Source organism: Trachypithecus francoisi, unplaced genomic scaffold, assembly GCF_009764315.1.
Source record: "Trachypithecus francoisi isolate TF-2019V2 unplaced genomic scaffold, Tfra_2.0 Lachesis_group12, whole genome shotgun sequence".
Classification (NCBI taxonomy): domain Eukaryota; kingdom Metazoa; phylum Chordata; class Mammalia; order Primates; family Cercopithecidae; genus Trachypithecus; species Trachypithecus francoisi.
Genome location: NW_022681457.1, coordinates 51692425 through 51712845, shown reverse-complemented (window position 1 = coordinate 51712845; position 20421 = coordinate 51692425). Strand labels below are relative to the sequence as shown.

General features: G+C 38.3%; 1 protein-coding gene across 4 annotated transcripts in view; it reads right to left on the bottom strand.

Annotated features, from left to right (window-relative positions):
• LRRC8C (leucine rich repeat containing 8 VRAC subunit C) overlaps positions 1-20421 on the bottom strand; it is a 120389-nt gene that overhangs the window by 62997 nt on the left and 36971 nt on the right. For all 4 annotated transcript variants that reach the window (XR_004440676.1, XM_033225517.1, XM_033225518.1 and 1 more), the window contains exon 2: positions 1642-1783. Coding sequence is in view for 3 of the 4 variants with exons in the window: in XM_033225517.1 (XP_033081408.1) it covers positions 1642-1779 (138 nt within the window). In the remaining variant the exon portion in view is untranslated. The remainder of the gene's footprint in view (positions 1-1641; positions 1784-20421) is intronic.

The following is a 20421-nucleotide window of genomic DNA, read 5'->3' as shown; positions in this document are numbered from 1 at the left end:
TTTATGAATGAATTTATGCCCCCTTTTTTAGACAATAACATCTCACTGGCACCCTTGTTGGAGGGGAGGGGGCAAGATATTTTCAGTGACCAAATAAAAGACAGCATGGTGTGAGGGACTAAGAGCAGGAACTTTGGAACCAAATCACCTGGACTGAATAAAGGCTTCAGTACTCACCTTGGGAGGATCCTTAACCTCTCCGTGCCTCAGATGTCTCACTTCTGAGGATAGTAATAGAACCTATATCTTCGAGTTGTCATGAGGATGACATTTGTTAAAATACACGTAAAGTGTTCAAGAGAGTTCCTGACACATAGGAAGCAGTATGTGTTACTATTTTTAAGGCCAACTTTTAAAAGTCCTTTATTTTCACTCTGTACCACTTCCAGTGATTTCTCTCTCTCCCTATAACTCCTTTTCCAGCTGATCTACCTGAAAAATCACATCTACCCCATAGCTTCTATAATACGTTTCCATCCACTTTTCCAGCCACTGACCTAAGATTTCTAATGATGCAATTGCTACTTTCCCTTCTTAGCCCCTGAGTTAGTTGTGTTGGCTGCCATCATTGTCCATGGCTTCCTTTGGCTTCTGACCTATGCTTCTCTCCTGGTTTTCATCTGTGCTTATGGCTGCCTCTTCTCAGTCTTCTTCAAGGGCCCCACTTTCTTCTCCATTTACTCTTTAACGTTACTACTGACACTGCCTTCCTCATCACATTCTCCCTGTGTGATTCCGCTTGCAAGCATGGCTTCAGCTCTCATATCCACACCCCATATGTGCCGGTCCTACTGACAGTTTCCCAAAGATGTCATGTTCTTTCTCCTATCCATAACTCAGAGCTTTCTTTTCTCCTCTTGGTGTCCTCTTACTTTCAGCTAAGGAGAGGTTCTTGACTAACTTCAGCTGGTTCTCCAAGTTTTAATTCAACCACCACCTTTTCTCTTATTCCCAAACCAAAGCGAGAGTTTCTCTTCAGCATTCCCTTAGTGCCTTACGGACACCTCTACCATAGTATAACACAAGTTATTTTGATTGCTAGTTTATTTATTTCTCCCCTAGAAATGAACTACTTATATGTATCCACGTCCTCAAAGTATGGTACCTGGAACACAGCAGCTATGTAAAATATACCTGGATTCAATACATACATAGATGGCATCTATATAAATTTTTATTGGGTTCTTTTTAAATTCAGAACTAAACATTCAGTAAAATAATGATATCTCATCATAATGTTAGTTCTTTCAGAAAATTTTATTAGGGGTAAGGGTAAAGGATGAAGAAAAGCAAAAAGTTCCACTTTGGCAATATCAATGGTGCTGGATATATGCTACATTTCACTGTGAAGCCAGTTTGGAAAAATAAGGGGCCCCCTTTGATGTTAGTGACATCAGACATTACTTGACTATAGTCAATTGCTCTTTGGGCTCATTGAAATCTTTCAAGTACCATGTTTACTTTATTAGGACAGCTCAGTAAACAGGTGTTTCAGGCTCTCTGCTATGATTACAGACACATCTACAGAGAACAGTGACTGATACTTACATGGTTAAAAATCTCACAGCCAGCTCTCTAAAGAGGTTTCATTGACTTGTGTCTTGCTCTAGCCCCGATTTTGCAAGGGATCTAGGCACCTACCTGTAAAGTACATCCAAACACGCCGATCATGAGCATGGCTACCGAGAGGTAATCGGTAAACACATCCCACCATGGCTTCAGCACTCGGAAGGCAGGCTGTTGCTCAGAGAACTGCCGGAATTCTGTCACGGGAATCATGTTTCTGAGAAAGGAGAGATTACTTGTAAATTAATTTATCTTCAACTACAACATACTGCATTGTTACCAAATGTGGCTCCAACTCCTCACAGCAGAGGTCTGAATTAGTTCAAGAGCTGTCAAGACACATCAATGTTTTGATGAGCCACTGAATAAAACCACCAGTTGAGGAAATAAGGAGACCCACGTGTCCCATAACAAGGTTCCCTTTGTGCTCCAGGTGGGACAGAAAGAACATGGCCAGCCACTTGCCAAGTCCCAGTTATTTCCTGGACCCTCATTTCTCTTAAACAGAACATGAAGATGCCAGAAAGACTAGAGCTCATCCCTTGAAATGTTTTTGCTATTTATCTTACCATCTTGGGTTATTGCTTTAAGCTATTTTTTTTTTTTTTTTTTGCTTTAAACTATTTTAAGTGTAATTTTAGCATTCATTTGTGTTAATTCTTTACTGAGCCCTATTTATAAAGCATTTTGCTTGTTCCATGGGAAAGGAAAACAGTGTTTCAACGTGGTCCTTGTCTTTTCAGAAGAAAGGTCTTATTGATGGTAGTGGGTTGAGGAGGCCTCGATTTTTCTTCCTTGTTTCCTTTTTGTCTCCATGCTTGTATCTTGATTTTTTTCTCTGTTTCCTGTACTTTTCACATTTCACTGTGAACCCCAAACTTATCCTAATTTTCTCCTCTGAGACAACAGTTTACTCTGGAAACTCCTATCTCTAACCAAATGACAGAAGATAAATGAATAGGGTGCACCCAAGGCTCTGGGAAAAGGGAAAAAGAGGCACATTCTTTTCTTGATCTGTCTCCTCCTTTCTTACTCATTCTCACTGCCTTTGGTGTGACCCAGGACTTGAGGTTAATTATCCTGCTACTGTGAGGAGAAATATTCTTTCTTTATCTTATGGCAAACATCCTGCTACTGTGAGGATAAATATTCTTTTTTTGTTTTATGGCAAGGAATAAGGGTGGCCAAGGAGGACCAAAAAAATTTCACCTTCCTTCCCTAATACTGAATTAAGAGCTAGATAGACAATAAACATCCCAGATAAAAGCAAAGCCTCTTCTTTGATTACAGCTTTGGCAACAATTACAATGTTATCTATTCTGTCTTGCTGCATTGTGACTTTTTCTTAAACAATGATTTGTCTTCTTTTTGAATCTGTTAACACAACGTTGAAAATTTCAACAGCCTGGCAATGTTCTCCTCTCTGACCTACCTACTTGACATCTATGCAGAATATAATTCCCTCATTTTACTGAAACACAACTTTTCTTAATTCCTTTCTGTTACCACCATTAGGCTACAAGTTTCTTGAGGGTAGAATCTACATGTTCTGCCTATGTGTCTCCTTAAAACACGTGTTGCAGGCAAACTGCACAAGCTCAATACATTACTTTGTATATTTCGAGTGTGATTAAAATTTCAGACTAGTCCGAACTTCCATTTTTCTGACACTTTATGGCCTCTTTTTTTTAATCAGTAAATTATTACAGTCCCACTGCCCCAAATGTTTGATAGTCACAGTTGTCTCAGTGGCAGTAACAGATGGCATAAACTCATCTTGACTTCCAAGTTCCACTTCAGAAGCTACTATCTTACTCTATTTTGCATCCCCATTACTTGCCATACTGCTGGAAAAACAAGAAGCTATGAACAACTGTCTGTTGAATAAATTCTGATGTTTATTCATGAAGCAATGCTCATCCAACTCAGATTTGGGGTGACCCTAATCAGCTGCAGTGGCAGGGATAATTAGCAAACCACCTGTGTTATAGTCTATTGTTCCTTGATAGATTTGGTTGTTGTCTCCTCCATAAGTTTCTTTACATCATAGAGGAAACTGGATTTATTTATAAAAGTGAGCAACAATTTCAGAAATAAAATGCACCAATATAGAGCAGTGGCTCTCTTAACTTTTTGGTCTCAGGAACCCCTCATGCTCTACAACAATGAGAACCCCAAAGTGTTTACATGGGTTATACCTATACATATTTGCCATACCTAGAAGTGAAAAACCAATAAACTAAAAATATATGTAATTTATTAAAAAGTAAACTCATTCATCGACATATATCATCATAAAAAATAACCATATTTTCCAAAACAAAATTAGTAGACCAATGAAATTGTTCTAAATTTTTGCAAATCCCTTTAATGCCTGGCTTAATATAAAAGACAGCTGAATAGAAGACATATCTGCTTCTGCAATCTATTATGATATATTGTTTTGTCTGAAATTTCAATCTATTGTGATATGATATGTTGTTCTGTCTGAAATGTATGGACCAAACATGGCCTCACAAAGACATGTGGTTGGAAAAGGGAGGAGTATCCTTTTTATATCATTGTATATATTTATTTTTGATACTATACTAAACCTTGACTAACTTAGTTGCAATATGGAAACTGGAAACTATATCAAACAACTTTTTAAATCTCATTGTATTAAAATTAATTAGTGGCCAGGCTCAGTGGCTCACCTGTAATCCCAGCACTTTGGGAGGCCAAGGTTGGTGGATCACGAGGTCAGGAGATCAAGGCCATCCTGGCCAACATGGTGAAACCCCAACTCTACTAAAAATACGAGAATTAGCTGGGTGTGGTGGCATGCACTTGTAATTCCAGCTACTTGGGAGGCGGAGGCAGGAGAATCGCTTGAACCCAAGAGGCAGAGGTTGCAGTGAGCCGAGATCATGCCACTGCACTCCAGCCTGGTGACAGAGTGAGACTCCATCTCAAAACAAAACAAAACAAAACAAAATTTATTTAGTCTATCTTGTACTTTGAATGGATCTTTTTACACATGCATGATTTTGTAACACATGCATGATTTTGTAACATCATGCATTGGTAATTTGGAAAACATTGGATCACTGAGTTATCTAGATCTTCCAAATGTTGACACATTTCATCATAATAAAATATTAAGACTTATTTTAGTAATAATATTTAAAAACCACATTCATTAATATCACCACTGCTATCATCAGAAAAATGTTGAAGTATTGGGAAGCTGTCAAGCTCATGGTGGTGATCACAAGTTTTCCAAAATCCTAATTATCACTTGAAAGTTTGAATTTTATTGCTGTTAACAAATACTTTAGTTGCTCTCCTTGAAGTGTCAGGATCACTTCATTCATTTTGAGGATATATATGCCACATACTCAAGTCTCAATAATCAGTTGTTTTATTCAAGTAAAAGTAGTATGATGTGATAAAGTAGCTTATTCTACTTTCAACTCCATTACACAAGAGCTTTCTCTTGAGACAACCATTGTACTTTGGAATGCAGCAGAAGTGCTTTGTGTATTCTTTCCATTTGATCACATAGTGTATTAATAAAACATGTAGTCAAAGGTTGAGAGTTATTAAAACAATAATTTTTACTGCCTCAATAAGGACAGTAAGTGAACTTGGTTTTTTAATTGCAAGTATTACCAGTGAAGAACACAATCCCTTCAGCACAGTCGGGTGCCTCTACCTTAAGTAATGTGAAGGTGCCTTACTAACCATGGCTTTTGCACCATTAGTGAAATAGGCAAAAAACATCCTAGCATTACAAAACAGTTTTGACTTCACGGGGTCCCTTAAAAAGGTCTAAGTTGCCAGGCTTCCATGGGCCACACTTTGAGAACTACTGAGGCAGAGGGTCACTGTTCCTTTATCTAAGTCTTGCTTTGAAAAAACAAAAGACCTGAATACTCACAACAGGTGAAGTTCTCTGAGTCCTTGTCTGAGTTGCTTCACAGACCTCATGCTTTTAATATGGGAAATAAAGTCAAACTAAGGCATCTAAGAAATATAAGTTATTATCTACTGCTTCTTAATATTGGCACAGTCCAGACAAGATGGAATATAAGACTTGATAGGGAATCAGCTGGTTAAGACGGCCAAGTTTAGTGCTACAACACAACCATTATTGCATTTAAACTCTTTTGAGTAGATGCGTATGTGCATGTATGTCTATATGTCCACATATGTACATGTATCCTACATATAAATATATATACAGATTGATATGGTTTGGCTCTGTCCCCACACAAATCTCAACTTGAATTGTAGCTCCTATAATCCCCCTGTGTCATGGGAGGGACCTGGTGGGAGGAAATTAAATCATGGGGGTGGGTTTTTCCCATGTTGTTCTCATGAACATGAATGACTCAGGAGATCTGATGGTTTTATAAAGGGCAGTTCCCCTGCACACACTCTCTTGCCTGCCACCATGTAAGATGTGCCTTTACCCCTCCTTCACCTTCCACCATGGTTGTGAGGCCTCCCCGTCCCTGTGGCACTGTGAGTCCATTAAATCTCTTTTTCTTTATAAATGACCCAGTCTCAGGCATGTCTTTATTAGCAGCGTGAGGACAGACTAATACACAGATGTATAATACACACACATTTTATTGAATTAACATATTACGAGGCCCCAAACCAGTATCTAACATAGCATTAATCTTTAATGTTTTTGACACAAAAAGGTGAGTAAGGGAAGACTTAAATAAAAAACTACAAATCTAAAGAGAGGGTAGACAGACGCTTTGCTTGCTCAATGAAAACATTTTTTTGTACTTCTCTTTCACAACTTTTAGTTCCTCTGAAAATTCATGCATTCCAGTGACAGCCACACTTGATTGATTTCTCTTTCATTCCCTCTGTCATTTCCAAGTGATTTGCAACAATTTCAAGAACTATCATTTCAAGCAAAGGGAGCCACTTCTGAATAAACTACTGGGTTTAAATAGAGAGCTAAAGACCGATCAGCATAATTTTATTTCTAGCTAAACATTTTTCTATTTTAGAAATATAAATATATTTCCTCCAACCTTGATTTTCAACTTACTACAAAGGATTTTAATTTATGTTATCAGTAATGTCTTTGGAAGTATAATATTTTTAATTAAATCAAGAGATTCTGGTATCCTAATTTTAAAAATGAAAAATACGACATCTCTGCTTCTGTAACCCTTTGCAGACATTCAGATTCATTTCCTTATTTAAAATACTTATTGTAGGCTGGGTGCGGTGGCTCACACCTGTAATCCCAGCATTTTGGGAGGCCGAGGTGGGTGGATTACTTGAGATCAAAGGTTTAACACCAGCCTAGCCAAAATGGTAAAACCCTATCTCTACTAAAAATACAAAACCTAGCCAGATGTGGTAGTGTGTACCTATAATCCCAGCTACTCAGGTGGCTGAGGCAGGAGAATTGCTTGAACCTGGAAGTCAGAGGTTGCAGTGAGCCGGGATCGTGCCATTGCACTCCAGCCTGGGAGACAGAGTGAGGCTCCATCTCAAAAAAAAAAAAAGCATGAAAGCATGAAACACCTAACACTTATTAACTACCAAGTCAAATGTCCTGTAGCCATCTCCAGACCAGAAAAAAAAAAAAAAAAAAAACTTATTACAAAAACTATTTTAGTAGATCCATGTTCCACATAACTGTACTTCTGAAAGATATATATTTTAGTAAAGAATATTGGTAAAGTTGGCCGCGCGTGGTGGCTCATGCCTGTAATCCCAGCACTTTGGGAGGCCAAGGCAGGCAGATCACGAGGTCAGGAGATCGAGACCATCCTGGTTAACACAGTGAAACCCCCGTCTCCACTAAAAATACAAAAAATTAGCCAGGCGTGGTGGTGGGCGCCTGTAGTCCCAGTTACTTGGGAGGCTGAGGCAGGAGAATGGCGTGAACCCGGGAGGTGGAGCTTGCAGTGAGCTGAGATCGCACCACTGCACTCCATCCAGCCTGGGCGACAGAGCGAGACTCCTTCTCAAAAAAAAAAAAAAATATTTTATATGGCTCTTCCTAAAATAATATGTTCCCATCCCTCCCCAGGATAATTTTTCTATTCCTTGTCTAGAATTAATATCCCAGAATGTATTCTGCTCTATTTATCTATCCATGACCTAAAGAATATGAAACTTATTCTAGTGTGATTCCAACACTATTGCTAACACTGTTTTATGGCTATCAGGTGGGTAGAGTTAACATTTGTTTTGTTCCACATTTTTTCTGACAGTGGGTAAATAGCATCACCTTTAGCACATACATCATTCAAGGAAACAAGAACCAATTCCAAATGATGGTAGGTATCCTGTCAGTAACCCATTTTGATCAGTGGCCCTGATCAAAATGAACACAAAACAATTTAATAGTTGCTGAGTACATGAAATAAGAATTCAACAGAAAAGAACCCCATTTGTATTGCTCATCTATGTTGTTGAATCCAGTGGTCAGTTCTCATTCCTTCTTTTGTTGTTTTTTTGGAGACAGGGTTTGGCTCTGTCATCCAGACTGCAGTGCAGTGGTGTGATCTTGGCTCACTGTAACCTCTACCTCCTGAGTTCAATGATTCTGTCTCAGCCTCCTGGGTAGCTGGGACTACAGGTATGTACCACCACACCCAGCTAATTTTTGTATTTTAAGTAGAGACGGGATTGCACCATGTTGGCCAGGATGGTCTCAAACTCCTAGTCTCAAGTGATCCACCCACCTAGGCCTCCCAAACTGCTGGGATTATGAGCATGAGCCACTGTGCCTGGCCTTTCATTCCTCATCTTATTTAGGAGCAGCATTTCATGTAATTTGACCATTCCTCCCTTGGCTTTTAAAGGACACCACAGCCTTCTTGGTTTCCTTCTACTTCCCTGGCTATTCCTTCATTGTTTCCTCCTCTTCTTTCTGATCTCCTTTTTGGAGCATCCCAATGCTTACTCTTAGTTCCTCTTGTCTTCCCTAATGCATTCACTCCCCTTGTGATTGCATCTGGCCTCAATGTTTCAATACCATCTATACTTAACACTTCACAAATTCATATCTTCATCCAGACTCACAGATCCCACTACCTACTCGACATCTCCTCTTGGATATCCACTAGACACATCAAACTCAGCCTGTCCAAAACCTACTCCTGTCCCAGTCCCCTATTCCCCATCCCCACAGCAAACCCTTCTCCACTTATGGCTTTCCTATTCAGTAAACAGCAACTCTATCTTTCTAGCTGCTTAGGCCACAAATCTTGGAGTCATCCTTGACTCCTCTCTGTCTCATAAAATCACATGCGGTCTGTCAAAAAACCCTCATTTATTGTGTTTTTTCTTTCTTTCTTTCTTTTTTTTAGATGGAGTTTCTCCCTTGTTGCCCAGGCTGGAGTGCAATGGCGTGATCTTGGCTCACTGCAACATCTGCCTCCCAGGTTCACGTGATTCTCCTGCCTCAGCCTCCCGAGTAGCTGGGATTACAGGCATGTGCCACCACGCCTGGTTAATTTTGTATTTTCAGTAGAGACGGGGTTTCTCCATGATGGTCAGGCTGGTCTTGAACTCCTGACCTCAGGTGATCCACCCGCCTCAGCCTCCCAGAGTGCTGGGATTAGAGGTGTGAGCCACCACACCCAGCCTTGTATTTCTTGATGTATTGCATCTCTACTTCCACAAGAATGCAAGTTTCATGATAACAGAACTTCACTTATCAGTTCTATTGTGTTCATCAATGTGTTACAAGTACCTAGAAAATAATGCTTGGCATGTATTAGATACTTAACTAATGTTTGATGAATAAATGGGTGAATACATAGTAATTTGAGTTAAGAAAGTGGGATATCATTGCTTTTGCAATTTTTATTACTGAAGCTAAAAGCAAAGTATATGTCTGACACTGTCACGGTAGGAAGACGCCACACACAGGGCCAGGACATTAGCATAGCTAAAGCCAGTGTGAACAAGGGCAAAAGAGGTAAGGAACAGAAATGCCATGATTTTAAATTTATGGGTTCTTTTCAGTTGTACTCAAAGGTTCCACAAATCAAAACAAAGTCATCAGAATATGCTGAAAACATCAGTTGTAAAACAAGTTGCTTTTCTTTTGGCAGTGTAAGGATGGAAATAAAAAGCAGGAGAAAAAAGGCAAAATTTCCCAATTACATAAAAATTATACCTTTCTCTCTTGGGAGAGCATGACTGTAGATTGTGTTTTATTGTACAGTTGTAGCATTCATGACAAAATATTTCTAGGAAAATCCACTGAAGCAGAACATAATTATATGGTTCTGTAGAAATGTATTTAATTAAATGAGAAAATCATAAACGGGTTATAAAATTTTATAACCTGAAAAAGGTCAAAGAGATCATCCAGTCCAGACCCCTTACTTTATGGGTGAAAATCCTGAGCCAAGAGAGATTAGGTGACTTGTCCGAGGAACACAGCTAATGGTGAACTATAACTTATAACCAAATCTTTTTTCTTTCCATCTAGAGCTCTTTGCTAATACCACATGATGCTGACTGGAACTGAAAGAAGTTAAACTGTATTAAGAAACAAATAGTTTAAATAGAATTCTTCCTGTACTCAAATTTCTCTATTCATGTTTCTTATTTGACAATACAAAAGAAAAAATAAACATACATTAACACATTTAAATGATTCTTAAGTTGTACTGTCCTCATAGCATCATAAAATGATAGAACTCTTGACTCAAAGGAATCTTAAGAGGTAAGCGGAACTTGCAACTCAATGAATACTTCTATCTTATCTTTTCCTTGGAATACTTCTATCTTATCTTTTCCTTGGATACCTCCATGATATTTTATGTTCAATTAATGGACCAATTACATTATTTGGAAAGTCTTCAAGTTGAGCTTAACCTATTTTTCTAAGGGTGTTGGTGGGGGTGGCAAAAGTACTTCTACCTAGCAATTTTAGTTCTCTCTTAAACAATGAAGATATTATTTCTTTCTGATTATGCTCTTCACATATTTAAAGAAAAATCCTTTTAATTGTGTATACTTCAGGCTGTACATCTGAAGGCCTTTGCTTTACATGATAGTTTCCACAGTTATCTATATTATTGTAGTCATAGGTCTTTGAATCCACTAAAAATCTATGATCAGTACCTGCTTTTTTCCTCTCACAAGCATAACTCACTTTCATTCATTCATGTGCTTGCTATAAATTATGAGAGGGAATTATATGTCAGGCTCTGTGCTAAGTGCTGAGAGAACCCCTTACCCACATGTACACTCATGGGAGAATACTCATTGAAGAAATTCCTAAAAAAACATGAATTGAAACTCCTTTGTAAATGGGGTTGATTATTGTTTCCTGTACCAAGGGTGCATTTAAAGAGGTTGTTACAGTATTTTTATTTCACTAAGGATAGAATTTATATCTCATCTCTGTATCTTCAAGAAAGCAGCACAGTGTCTTAGAAGCAGCCCTCAATACAAATGTGTTATACTGAAATTGACTTATCCATGCTTATCACCCACACAGATAAAGACACACCCAATTGAGCATTTTGTAGTAAGGACCAACTCTTTCATTATGTTATCCCCTTAGACAGACCCTGACATTGCAATAAATAAGAGAAAGACTATTACCGAATAGCTCCATGTTGTAAATAATGATTATTCAAAGAACATCCACTACCGAAGAGAATGTCTGAGATGAGGAAAGAAATCAGGAATAATTTATAATTTCAAAGTTAAATATCATTGAATTTTTAATGTATAATGTTCTGTTACTAGTGCTAAAGGGGATGTGTTGATCAATAATGTCTTCTGAGGTCTTAGCTTGTACCCAAGAAAATGGCCAAATGTGACTCCCTTGTCAGCACATGAACCTATTAAGAAACAGGTGATAAAAAACAAATCTAAACATTAAAGTATTATTAACAAAATAATGATCTGGAATATTGCATTTCTAAATCTCACTGAGATCTTAAAAGAAAGCTTTAATTTCTTTGGGATTTTTGTCAAATAGCTTCAGCCATATGTATATGATACTAATAATTATTTAATGCCTATTCTGCACAATTCAAGTGCATTTAAATTCAGAAATCCTTTCTGAAATGAGGCTGAGATCTAATAGCCCTTTAAAAACTGTTCATAAAAGATTATCAGCAAATGTCAGTCGTTTCTTTCCATATCTCTGTTATTCTGAGTATACCTATAGTCTCTCTCAGAAATGGCTCAGCTCTCTGCATCTTACTGGCCTTCTTAGTCACCTCTTCATTCCAGTTTGTTTTTTTTTTTTTCTGTCTCCTTTATCGACTCTTCCATGAGGTAGTGTGGATACACACCCCTTCCCAATCCCAATCAGATTCTAAACCCTTGAAAAGGCTGTGTGTTTTTCCTTGAACTCTCAATATCATTGGCTGTGGTTAAGGCCAGGTTTTCAAACACCTTATCAGTCTCAACATCCAAAAGCTAAGTCGAATTCAACTGGGGAAATCTGTAATGACTGGTTTGAGGATCACTGATCTCTTCCTTCAATGTACAGAAAGAGACTGAGGTTTATCTCCAATCCAGTTTTACCCCTTGAACAAAGAGGGCACAGGGTTCTAAGCAGCAGGCACACCACGAACATACAGCACAGCCCAGAAAACCCAGGCACGACAGGTGTTGGCAAAGCCATCTGCGGGGAATGCCGCTTGCTTTCTGATAAAGGGCAGCAAGGAGAGGAGGATGCAGAAGGCAAGAAGACTCCTGCCCTCAAGAACATTAAAACTAAAGTTTCTTGTTTATTTTGTAACTTCTGGAATTTACAGTTTTCTGAAAAGGCAAGGGATCACCTTTCATTTTATATTCCTTGCTCTGGGGCCTAGAATACTCAAAAAAAGGTATTTTGTTTGTCTGTTTGTTTTTTGAGTTGAACTCTTAATGATTTCATAGGGAGAAAGTTGTATTTTCTGTTCTGACAAGAAATGTAGCTGGTTTTTCGAATACCTTTCCATAAAAATAGATGGTAGACTGGTACCTGCACAAACTGTCAACCAAAAAGTGTGATAGGGAAGCTAAAGCAACTTTTTGTCAAACATTTTTCCACTTGTTTTTTGTTTCTGTTAAATAGGGGTAACATTTAAAATTTCCAGCTATGTTAAATATAAAAAACCAGGAAACAAAATAACACTGCTCAGAAACCAAGAGACTGATGTTTAAAGTGAGAGACTGAAAGACTAACGGGTTTAGAGTATGATCATTTTTATCTTCCTTTTCAATTAAGCTAATGTTTACAGGAATCTACCATTTAAAATGTACCATCTAGTATCAGGGACCATAGAAGGTTTGATAGTTGCAGAAAAACACTAACTGTTGACTAATTATCTTTGGAGCTTTTCAAGAAGGCTGCCTTCCATCTCATGCCAGCTGTTGATTGGTCTTTCCTGTTAGATGAGCTCAGTAAAGTTCCTGATGGAAGGAAAAATTTCAGGTCCTCCAGCCTCCAGGAAAAATGGCTCTTCAGGAGCATTAAAACTGATATGAGGGCCAGGCGCGGTGGCTCATGCCTGTAATCCCAGCACTTTGGGAGGCCGAGGCAGGCAGATCACGAGGTCAGGAGATCAAGACCACGGTGAAACCCCCTCTCTACTGAAAATACAAAAACTCAGCTGGGCGTGGTGGCGGGCGCCTGTAGTCCCAGCTACTCGGGAGGCTGAGGCAGGAGAATGGCGTGAACCCAGGAGGCGGAGCTTGCAGTGAGCCGAGATAGCGCCACTGCACTCTAGCCTGGGTGACAGAGCGAGACTCCATCTAAAACAAAACCAAACAAACAAACAAACAAAAAACTGATATGAATGTACCTAAAAATCAGAATGTTAGGTTTTGTCTGTCCAGCTAATGAATATATAATGCAAGGCTTTGTATCTAAAGGAGAAATAATGGTTGGGTTTGGCTCTATATTTAACACATTGATTTAATGGCCATCTTTTCCAAGTTAGACATGTTATGAGTTCCCTCTTCTAAGTTTTCTTTACTCACAGCAGAGCTAAATATCTAATGCAAACACATTTGATGCTCATAGAGTCACACATTCTAGAAGCTGAGAAAGGGCATGGAAAGCTTCTTTATAGGAAGGCTCTAGGTGGATATAGCCAAATGTTATTGGTCTCTCAAATCTACGTTGTGCCAAATATCTACATGAAAATAGTTTCAGAAAATATTAATCATTTAATTAAAATACATTGTTTCTGAAGATAGATATATTCTTTAATTTAAAAAGAGGAAAAAAAAACCTATCCTCCCTCAAAAAGACATAGTGAAACTAGGTAACGCATTACACGATAGCAAAGGCCAACAGTCTATGTAGATCCTGAGAAGTCATTACAAAGAAGACATAAATGATAGCAGCAGGGGCCTTTTCTTCTAATCCCACAACTGGAATGTTCTTTCAATACCCACCCAAGTTGCTTTGTTAACTCCCATGCATACTGCAGACCCAGGTTCTAGCACCACTTGCTCAAGGAAGCTGTCCCCAATCTCTCTGACTCCGTCACATCCAGAGTTTCAGGCTCTCATTGTGGATACCCGCTCATGACCCCTGTCAGAGAGTACTTTCCATTTATTTGTGCTCTTGGATTTACATTGGTCTTCCCTAGGCTATAAGCTCCATGAAGGCAGAAATAATTTGTTCTGTCCACCACTGTTTTCCCAAAACTTCACAGTATTTGGCCTATAGTAGGTGCTCAATATATATGTATTGGGTAAATAGATGAGTAATTAAAAAGAAAGTTACAAGAATGGTCTAAGTGTAATATCTTGGATTTATTAATTTGCATCCTACATCAGAAAAAAAAGTAGAGGAAAGAATATAAAGCTCATCAGCTAACTTGGAACAAGACCAAAAGCAGTGCCATCTTCATTGACAAACGGTACAGTATTTTGAAATCGCTTGGAGTTGATATTATTAGTAAGAAAGCTGGCTTGGAGCCAGATGAGGTCTTCCTGAGAAAACCATCTCAAAGATATCCAGAGCCTTGCCAAATACATTTTTTAAAATGGTTTAAAACCTAGAAGACAAGATATGGAAGTCTAGCAATGTAACAACTTGCATGGTGACATCTAAAGCTGATTTCAGAACTGATTTTGCTCAGCAACTTCATCAGGAGGATTAAAAAGGCACATTGCGGGTGCTTGAAAAGAACAAAACTGGCTCAAAAGTTGTTAAATTGGGAGGTTTAAATATATTAATCACAAATGCTGAAAAAAAGCATAGAAAGGTCACAGGAATTCCATTAAAACTTTAGGACGAGTAGAAAAAAGTATGGAAGAAAGAAGAAAAAATTCACTTGTAAAAGTCTAACACTTCAAAGAAGAGAGATCTTTGGAAGTTCTGAAGAAGGACTTAGGAATGAAGTGGATGATGTTTTGGGCAGTGGAAAACAGGCTTAGGGCCAAGGGAAAGGACAGGGTTTATGAAACAACTGTGGGGATGTTTGTTTTTACTTGCTCTTGTAATGTTTGATCTTCTTTTCCGATGACCCATCTTAAAAACTTAACATAGACTAATGTTTTAGAAACCTAAAACATTAGGTAACACAGACATAAATTAAAATAGTTTCTACAAAAATAAATAAATAAATAAATATTCACTCAACAGAGAAATGGAAATTGGTGGAAATATAAGTTGGTTCATTTCTATTCCATATCCTTGGATACAAACACGGCCAGCCTTGGGATTCTTGTGAGAAAGACGTGGGATGTAGGGGAATGGGGGTGGAGAAAGTTCTAGGATCTTAATGTATCCTTGGTCTTTCTGTTTCTAGAGGCTGAATAGATTATCAATGGAGACAGCTACTGGAGTACAAAGTTTCCAAAGGACAGATGCAGTGTCTCTGAAAGCTTTATATTCCTAGCACTTACCACAATGCCTGGAACTTGATTCATTCTTTCTATAAGTAATAGAATAGCTTTATCTGCAAGGTATTGAGCTCATTAATGTGAATAAAGTGATGAGTAAGACAGACGTAATCCTTGTCTTCATGAACCATGCCTTATGGTAGAAAGACAGTAAACAATGACACACAACCATTTAATCACAATTGTGACAAGCAAGATGAAGTAGAAGTTTAGGACACTCTGACAGTATACATTAGGACCTCAGCTACTGGGGGTTTAGGAAGTGATGCTTGCATGGAAGTATGACGTATAGTATAAGTAGTAACAGTTCAACTAGGTAAAATTGGAGGCCAGGGCCAGGAGAACATTCCAGACAGAGTGAAGGGTCTGCAATGTAATGGCTTTTTTTTTGTTTGTTTTACCCCTCTTAAAATGTTTCATTTTGCTATCCATTACTTATAAATGTTTTGTTTCTGTTTATTTTGAATAAGGTTAGACACTGTCATTTTCTATCGGTAGAGACTTAAGGATGGGGTAGCCTGAGCCAGTCCAGATGATATGAGACAAGGAGGGCAACACATGACATGCTCTTGATGGAACTGGCAAAAAGTCACAAGACTCATTCACCAAAAGTTGTTTCGTACGGTATGTGTGAAAATCTACCCATGCTTTCTGTAGACTCACGTAAAGCTTCACAGCTTCACCTTGCATCTGGCTGTTAAATGGGGGAAAACTGCCTTCCAGAACATGCAAACTGACTTTGACCTATACTGGGCCATCCTCCACATAATGCCTCAACATTAATTCAGTGTAAACATAAATTCCATGTTAAAATCTGGCTCAATAGCCCATGTTTGTACCAAGTTCACAAAATTCTCAAGACAGGCACTGAAGGCCATTAGAATTTCAGTGGGCCGGTCATCACCAGTCATGGGCTGCTCAACAATCTCCTGAGACTGAACACACACAGCAACATGTGGGTCAACCATGTCTTTACTCCCCTGCATTTATCCAAATGTGTGCCAGCCTGCCATGAGGGCCCCTCACTCAAAATCTACCTAGAATTCTTCCTTAGGAACTGACTTTTGAGCTATACAGAGCGATTGTCTTTGCTCGGAGGATAGTCTCCTTTGATCTGTTTTTAAATTTTCTCTTTTTCTTCTTCCCTTCCTTGAGTATGCCCTTCCTCTTTCCTTTTCTCCCTTCCTCCTCTCTAACGTTCTTCCCTCCCTAACCTTTTTAACACATTTTACCTAACTACTCAGTGCCAAGCCCTGGGGATAGAAGATAAATAAAAAGCTGTAGTAGAATATTTGACCACTCGGGTGACTGAGGCAAGAGAACCATTTGAGACCAGGAGTTTAAGGATGCGATGAACTATGATGGTACCCATGAATAGCCACTGCACTCCAGCCTGAGTGACAGAGCCAGACCTCATCTCTAAAAAATACAAAGAAAGAAAAAAAAGAGCATATGTGAGTAACAGATCTACAAACAAGGAAACCAAAAAATGTATTATCCCCTTTCTTTGCTCCTCAGCTCTTTATACTGATTCAAACCCAAGGGGCTTGCATAAGCCAGGCCAGCACTGGAAAAGATACATACCAACTAGCTTTTTAACTCCCGCAGGTGGTTTGCCAAGAGACATGCCAGAGACAAACGGGGTATAAAAAACCAAGCATGGGACTGCCCTGGGATGAAGATATGAAAACAGAAATAACCAGATACCTTCACTTTCACAATCTAAATTTAAAGATGCAATAGATTCAGATAGATTTTTTTGATAAATTCCTTGATGTATAAACTCTTGCAACTTGCTATTCAAAAGCTAAGAACCAAATAGATTTGTATAAGAGATACTTGAATAAACTTCTATATATTCAATATTTTCATCTATTATTTTTTAAACTGACATTTTTCTGATGAGAAAGTCCACAGCTCTTTTCCAATCTTCAGTGGGATTTGTAAACCACCCCCCCAAATATTTAACCACTACACCAACAATGCATTAGCTGTTATGATTATAGAAAGAAAAGCAGAAAACATATGTTGTAAAGAAAGTAGTTACCAGAATTAAACTAGAAAAAAAATGGCAAGAACATGAATGAGTCAGCATGAGGGTTTAACAGGCTAAGGGCATCAGCTTCAAAGAGAAAATGAAATGATTTGGGTTGCCCTGGTAACACCAAGATAAAATGCGGAAATGAAAATGCGACGTTTAACGCTGAGAAAACCTTCTTCAGCACTAGGGTCCCTCACATCATGGAATGAGCTTTACCATGGCAACATGCAAAAAACATGTAAAGGGATTAAATACAGAAAATATCCAAAGGAGTGAAAGCATGGTATTAATAATAAGAACTAAGCTGATCTAATAACTATTCTGGATCTTTCTTTTTTTGGCTCACAGAATTAAATAAGGAGAATGGGAAAGGGTTTGCAGGGATCAAATGAGATTTCCTTAAGTTATATATAATCTTAAATAATTAAAAAAGTTAAACATTATAGATTATTTCCACCCACTCACTTTTCTGCAAATGACACAGAATCTCCACTCATTCTAAAGATCTGGTTTTACTACAGGAAAAGGCAAAAGAAAAAAGAAACAAACATAAGAAATAGAAACATCCTCCTAGGTTACATTTTCCATGTCCAATCTCTACTTTTTTGGAGGAGATCTGTCATTGGTTATTAAGGCAATAAATGACTCCTCTCAAGGACAGACAATTATATTAATATAGTACCAGAATATAAAAATGAGACTTTAGAATCACAGTGGTTGGGAGCATAGCACTGAAGTCAGGGTGCCTGGGTCTGTATCCTGACTCTGTCACTTGTAAGCTGGGTGACCACAAGAAACTTACTTAATTCTTCTGTTTTCTCGTCTTGAAAATGGGGAAAAGAAAAGTATCTTGCTTCACAGGATTGCTGGGGAAGCACGTAAGAGTGGCAAACACTAACAGTGGTACTAGGCAGGAATTAGCACTCAATAGATGACAGCTACTAATATTAGCAATAGAGATGACAATCATATTTGATAATTATAAGGAGTTCATGATTTTTAAACATTTTATTTTGGTAAGAGTATAACATAAGATCTATCTGCTTAAAATTTTAAGCATACCATACAGTTTGGGTAACCACAGGTACAATGTTGTACAGCAGATCTTTGAAGCTTACTCATGTTGCAAACAGAAACTTTATGCCCATTGATTAGTATAAATAGCTCCCCATTTCCTCCTCTCCCCAGCCCCTGGCAACCACCAGTGTTCTCTTTGATTTTATTAATTTGACTATTTTAGATACTTCATATATGGAATCATATATCTTTCTGTGACTGGCTTATTTCACTTATCAGAATGTCCTCATTCATCCATGTTATCACATATTGCAGAATTTCTGTTTTTTAAAGGCTGAGTAGTATTCCATTGTGGGTATATACTACATTTTCTTTTTCTATTCATCTGTCAATGGACATTTTGGTTATTTTTACATCTTGGTTATTGTGAATAACGAAGTTTACTCTTAAGAATAAGAATTTATCGGCCGGGCGCGGTGGCTCAAGCCTGTAATCCCAGCACTTTGGGAGGCCGAGACGGGCGGATCACGAGGTCAGGAGATCGAGACCATCCTGGCTAACAGGGTGAAACCCCGTCTCTACTAAAAATACAAAAAACTAGGCGGGCGAGGTGGCGGGCGCCTGTAATCCCAGCTACTCCGGAGGCTGAGGCAGGAGAATGGCGTAAAAACCCGGGAGGCGGAGCTTGCAGTGAGCTGAGATCCGGCCACTGCACTCCAGCCCGGGCGAAAGAGCAAGACTCCGTCTCAAAAAAAAAAAAAAAAAAAAAAAAAAAAGAATTTATCGGTGTTTGGAGACTTCTGTCCTAACTTGAGGTACCACACTAAAATAGAATTCTTTATAAAAACAGAAGAAATAAACTTTAAAAAATTGTGTTGGTTAAATACGAAAGAAAAGGTATATAATTGACATATAATGTTATCATGCTTACTAACTGCCAGGCATGAAAAATGTTATCTGTTGAACCTCCACATTAAACCCTTGAAGTAGGTATTATCTTTGCTGTACAGAAGAGGAAACATACAAAGAGAGATTAAATAACTTCTCCAAGATTGGAAAGCCTGTGAAGGGCATAGCAAAAATTCCAACTCAGGGCTTTCAGATTCCAATGTCCAAGCTCATTTCACTTAAAGAGGGAAATTATTTTAGTTTCTAACAATCTCCTTTACGGGAAATTTAGATTTGATATCCATTGGCAAAAGGACCTATTTGGAAATTCACCTCTTTCAGGATTGCATTGACAGAAATCATATTTGTGACTTGAACGCTGTAGCCTAAAATCTGACACTGAGAGAAATCCGGTCTGAGAAATGATCTTTTTAGAAGTTATAAAGGATTCTGCTTCTGTCCATGAAGAAGTCGCTAGGGTGAAACTCACCCTTCTATAATAAATAGCTAAAAAATAAAATTTTACCAGAGCCATTGAAGCTCTTTTGTGTTACGCTCTTGGTTATACCTGTTTTTCATTTGATGCTAAGTCCTTGGGTGGAGAATGCAGTCCCCAAATATTGCACTGTTCCAGTCTCCTTTAGGGGGATCTGTATGTGATTTCCAGGAACTTGGTGCAGCAAAACAGCGAGCACCTTCTATACTGAGAATTTGAATACTGGGAAATATATACCAAATGAAAACAGAAGGACAGTGACCACTTACTTCCTTTTCCTTGTTCAAATTAATATCATCAAGATACTTAAGTATTTAACCATCTTTTACCCCATGAAATTTATCAGCATCCTCCCTTCCCTGATGTTTCAGCTAAGTGTTTTGCTTTATTGTAGATACGCCAACAACGTACATTCGTTTTTCTATGACTGGTTCAAATGCTGTTTGTTAAAATTATTGTTCTGACTTTGCACTTCTGGCTTCTCCATCCAGCTCCCACAATATTTCCAGAAGCAGGAAATGGAAAATACTTTAGGTAAACTTTATGTAAAATATTCTCATGG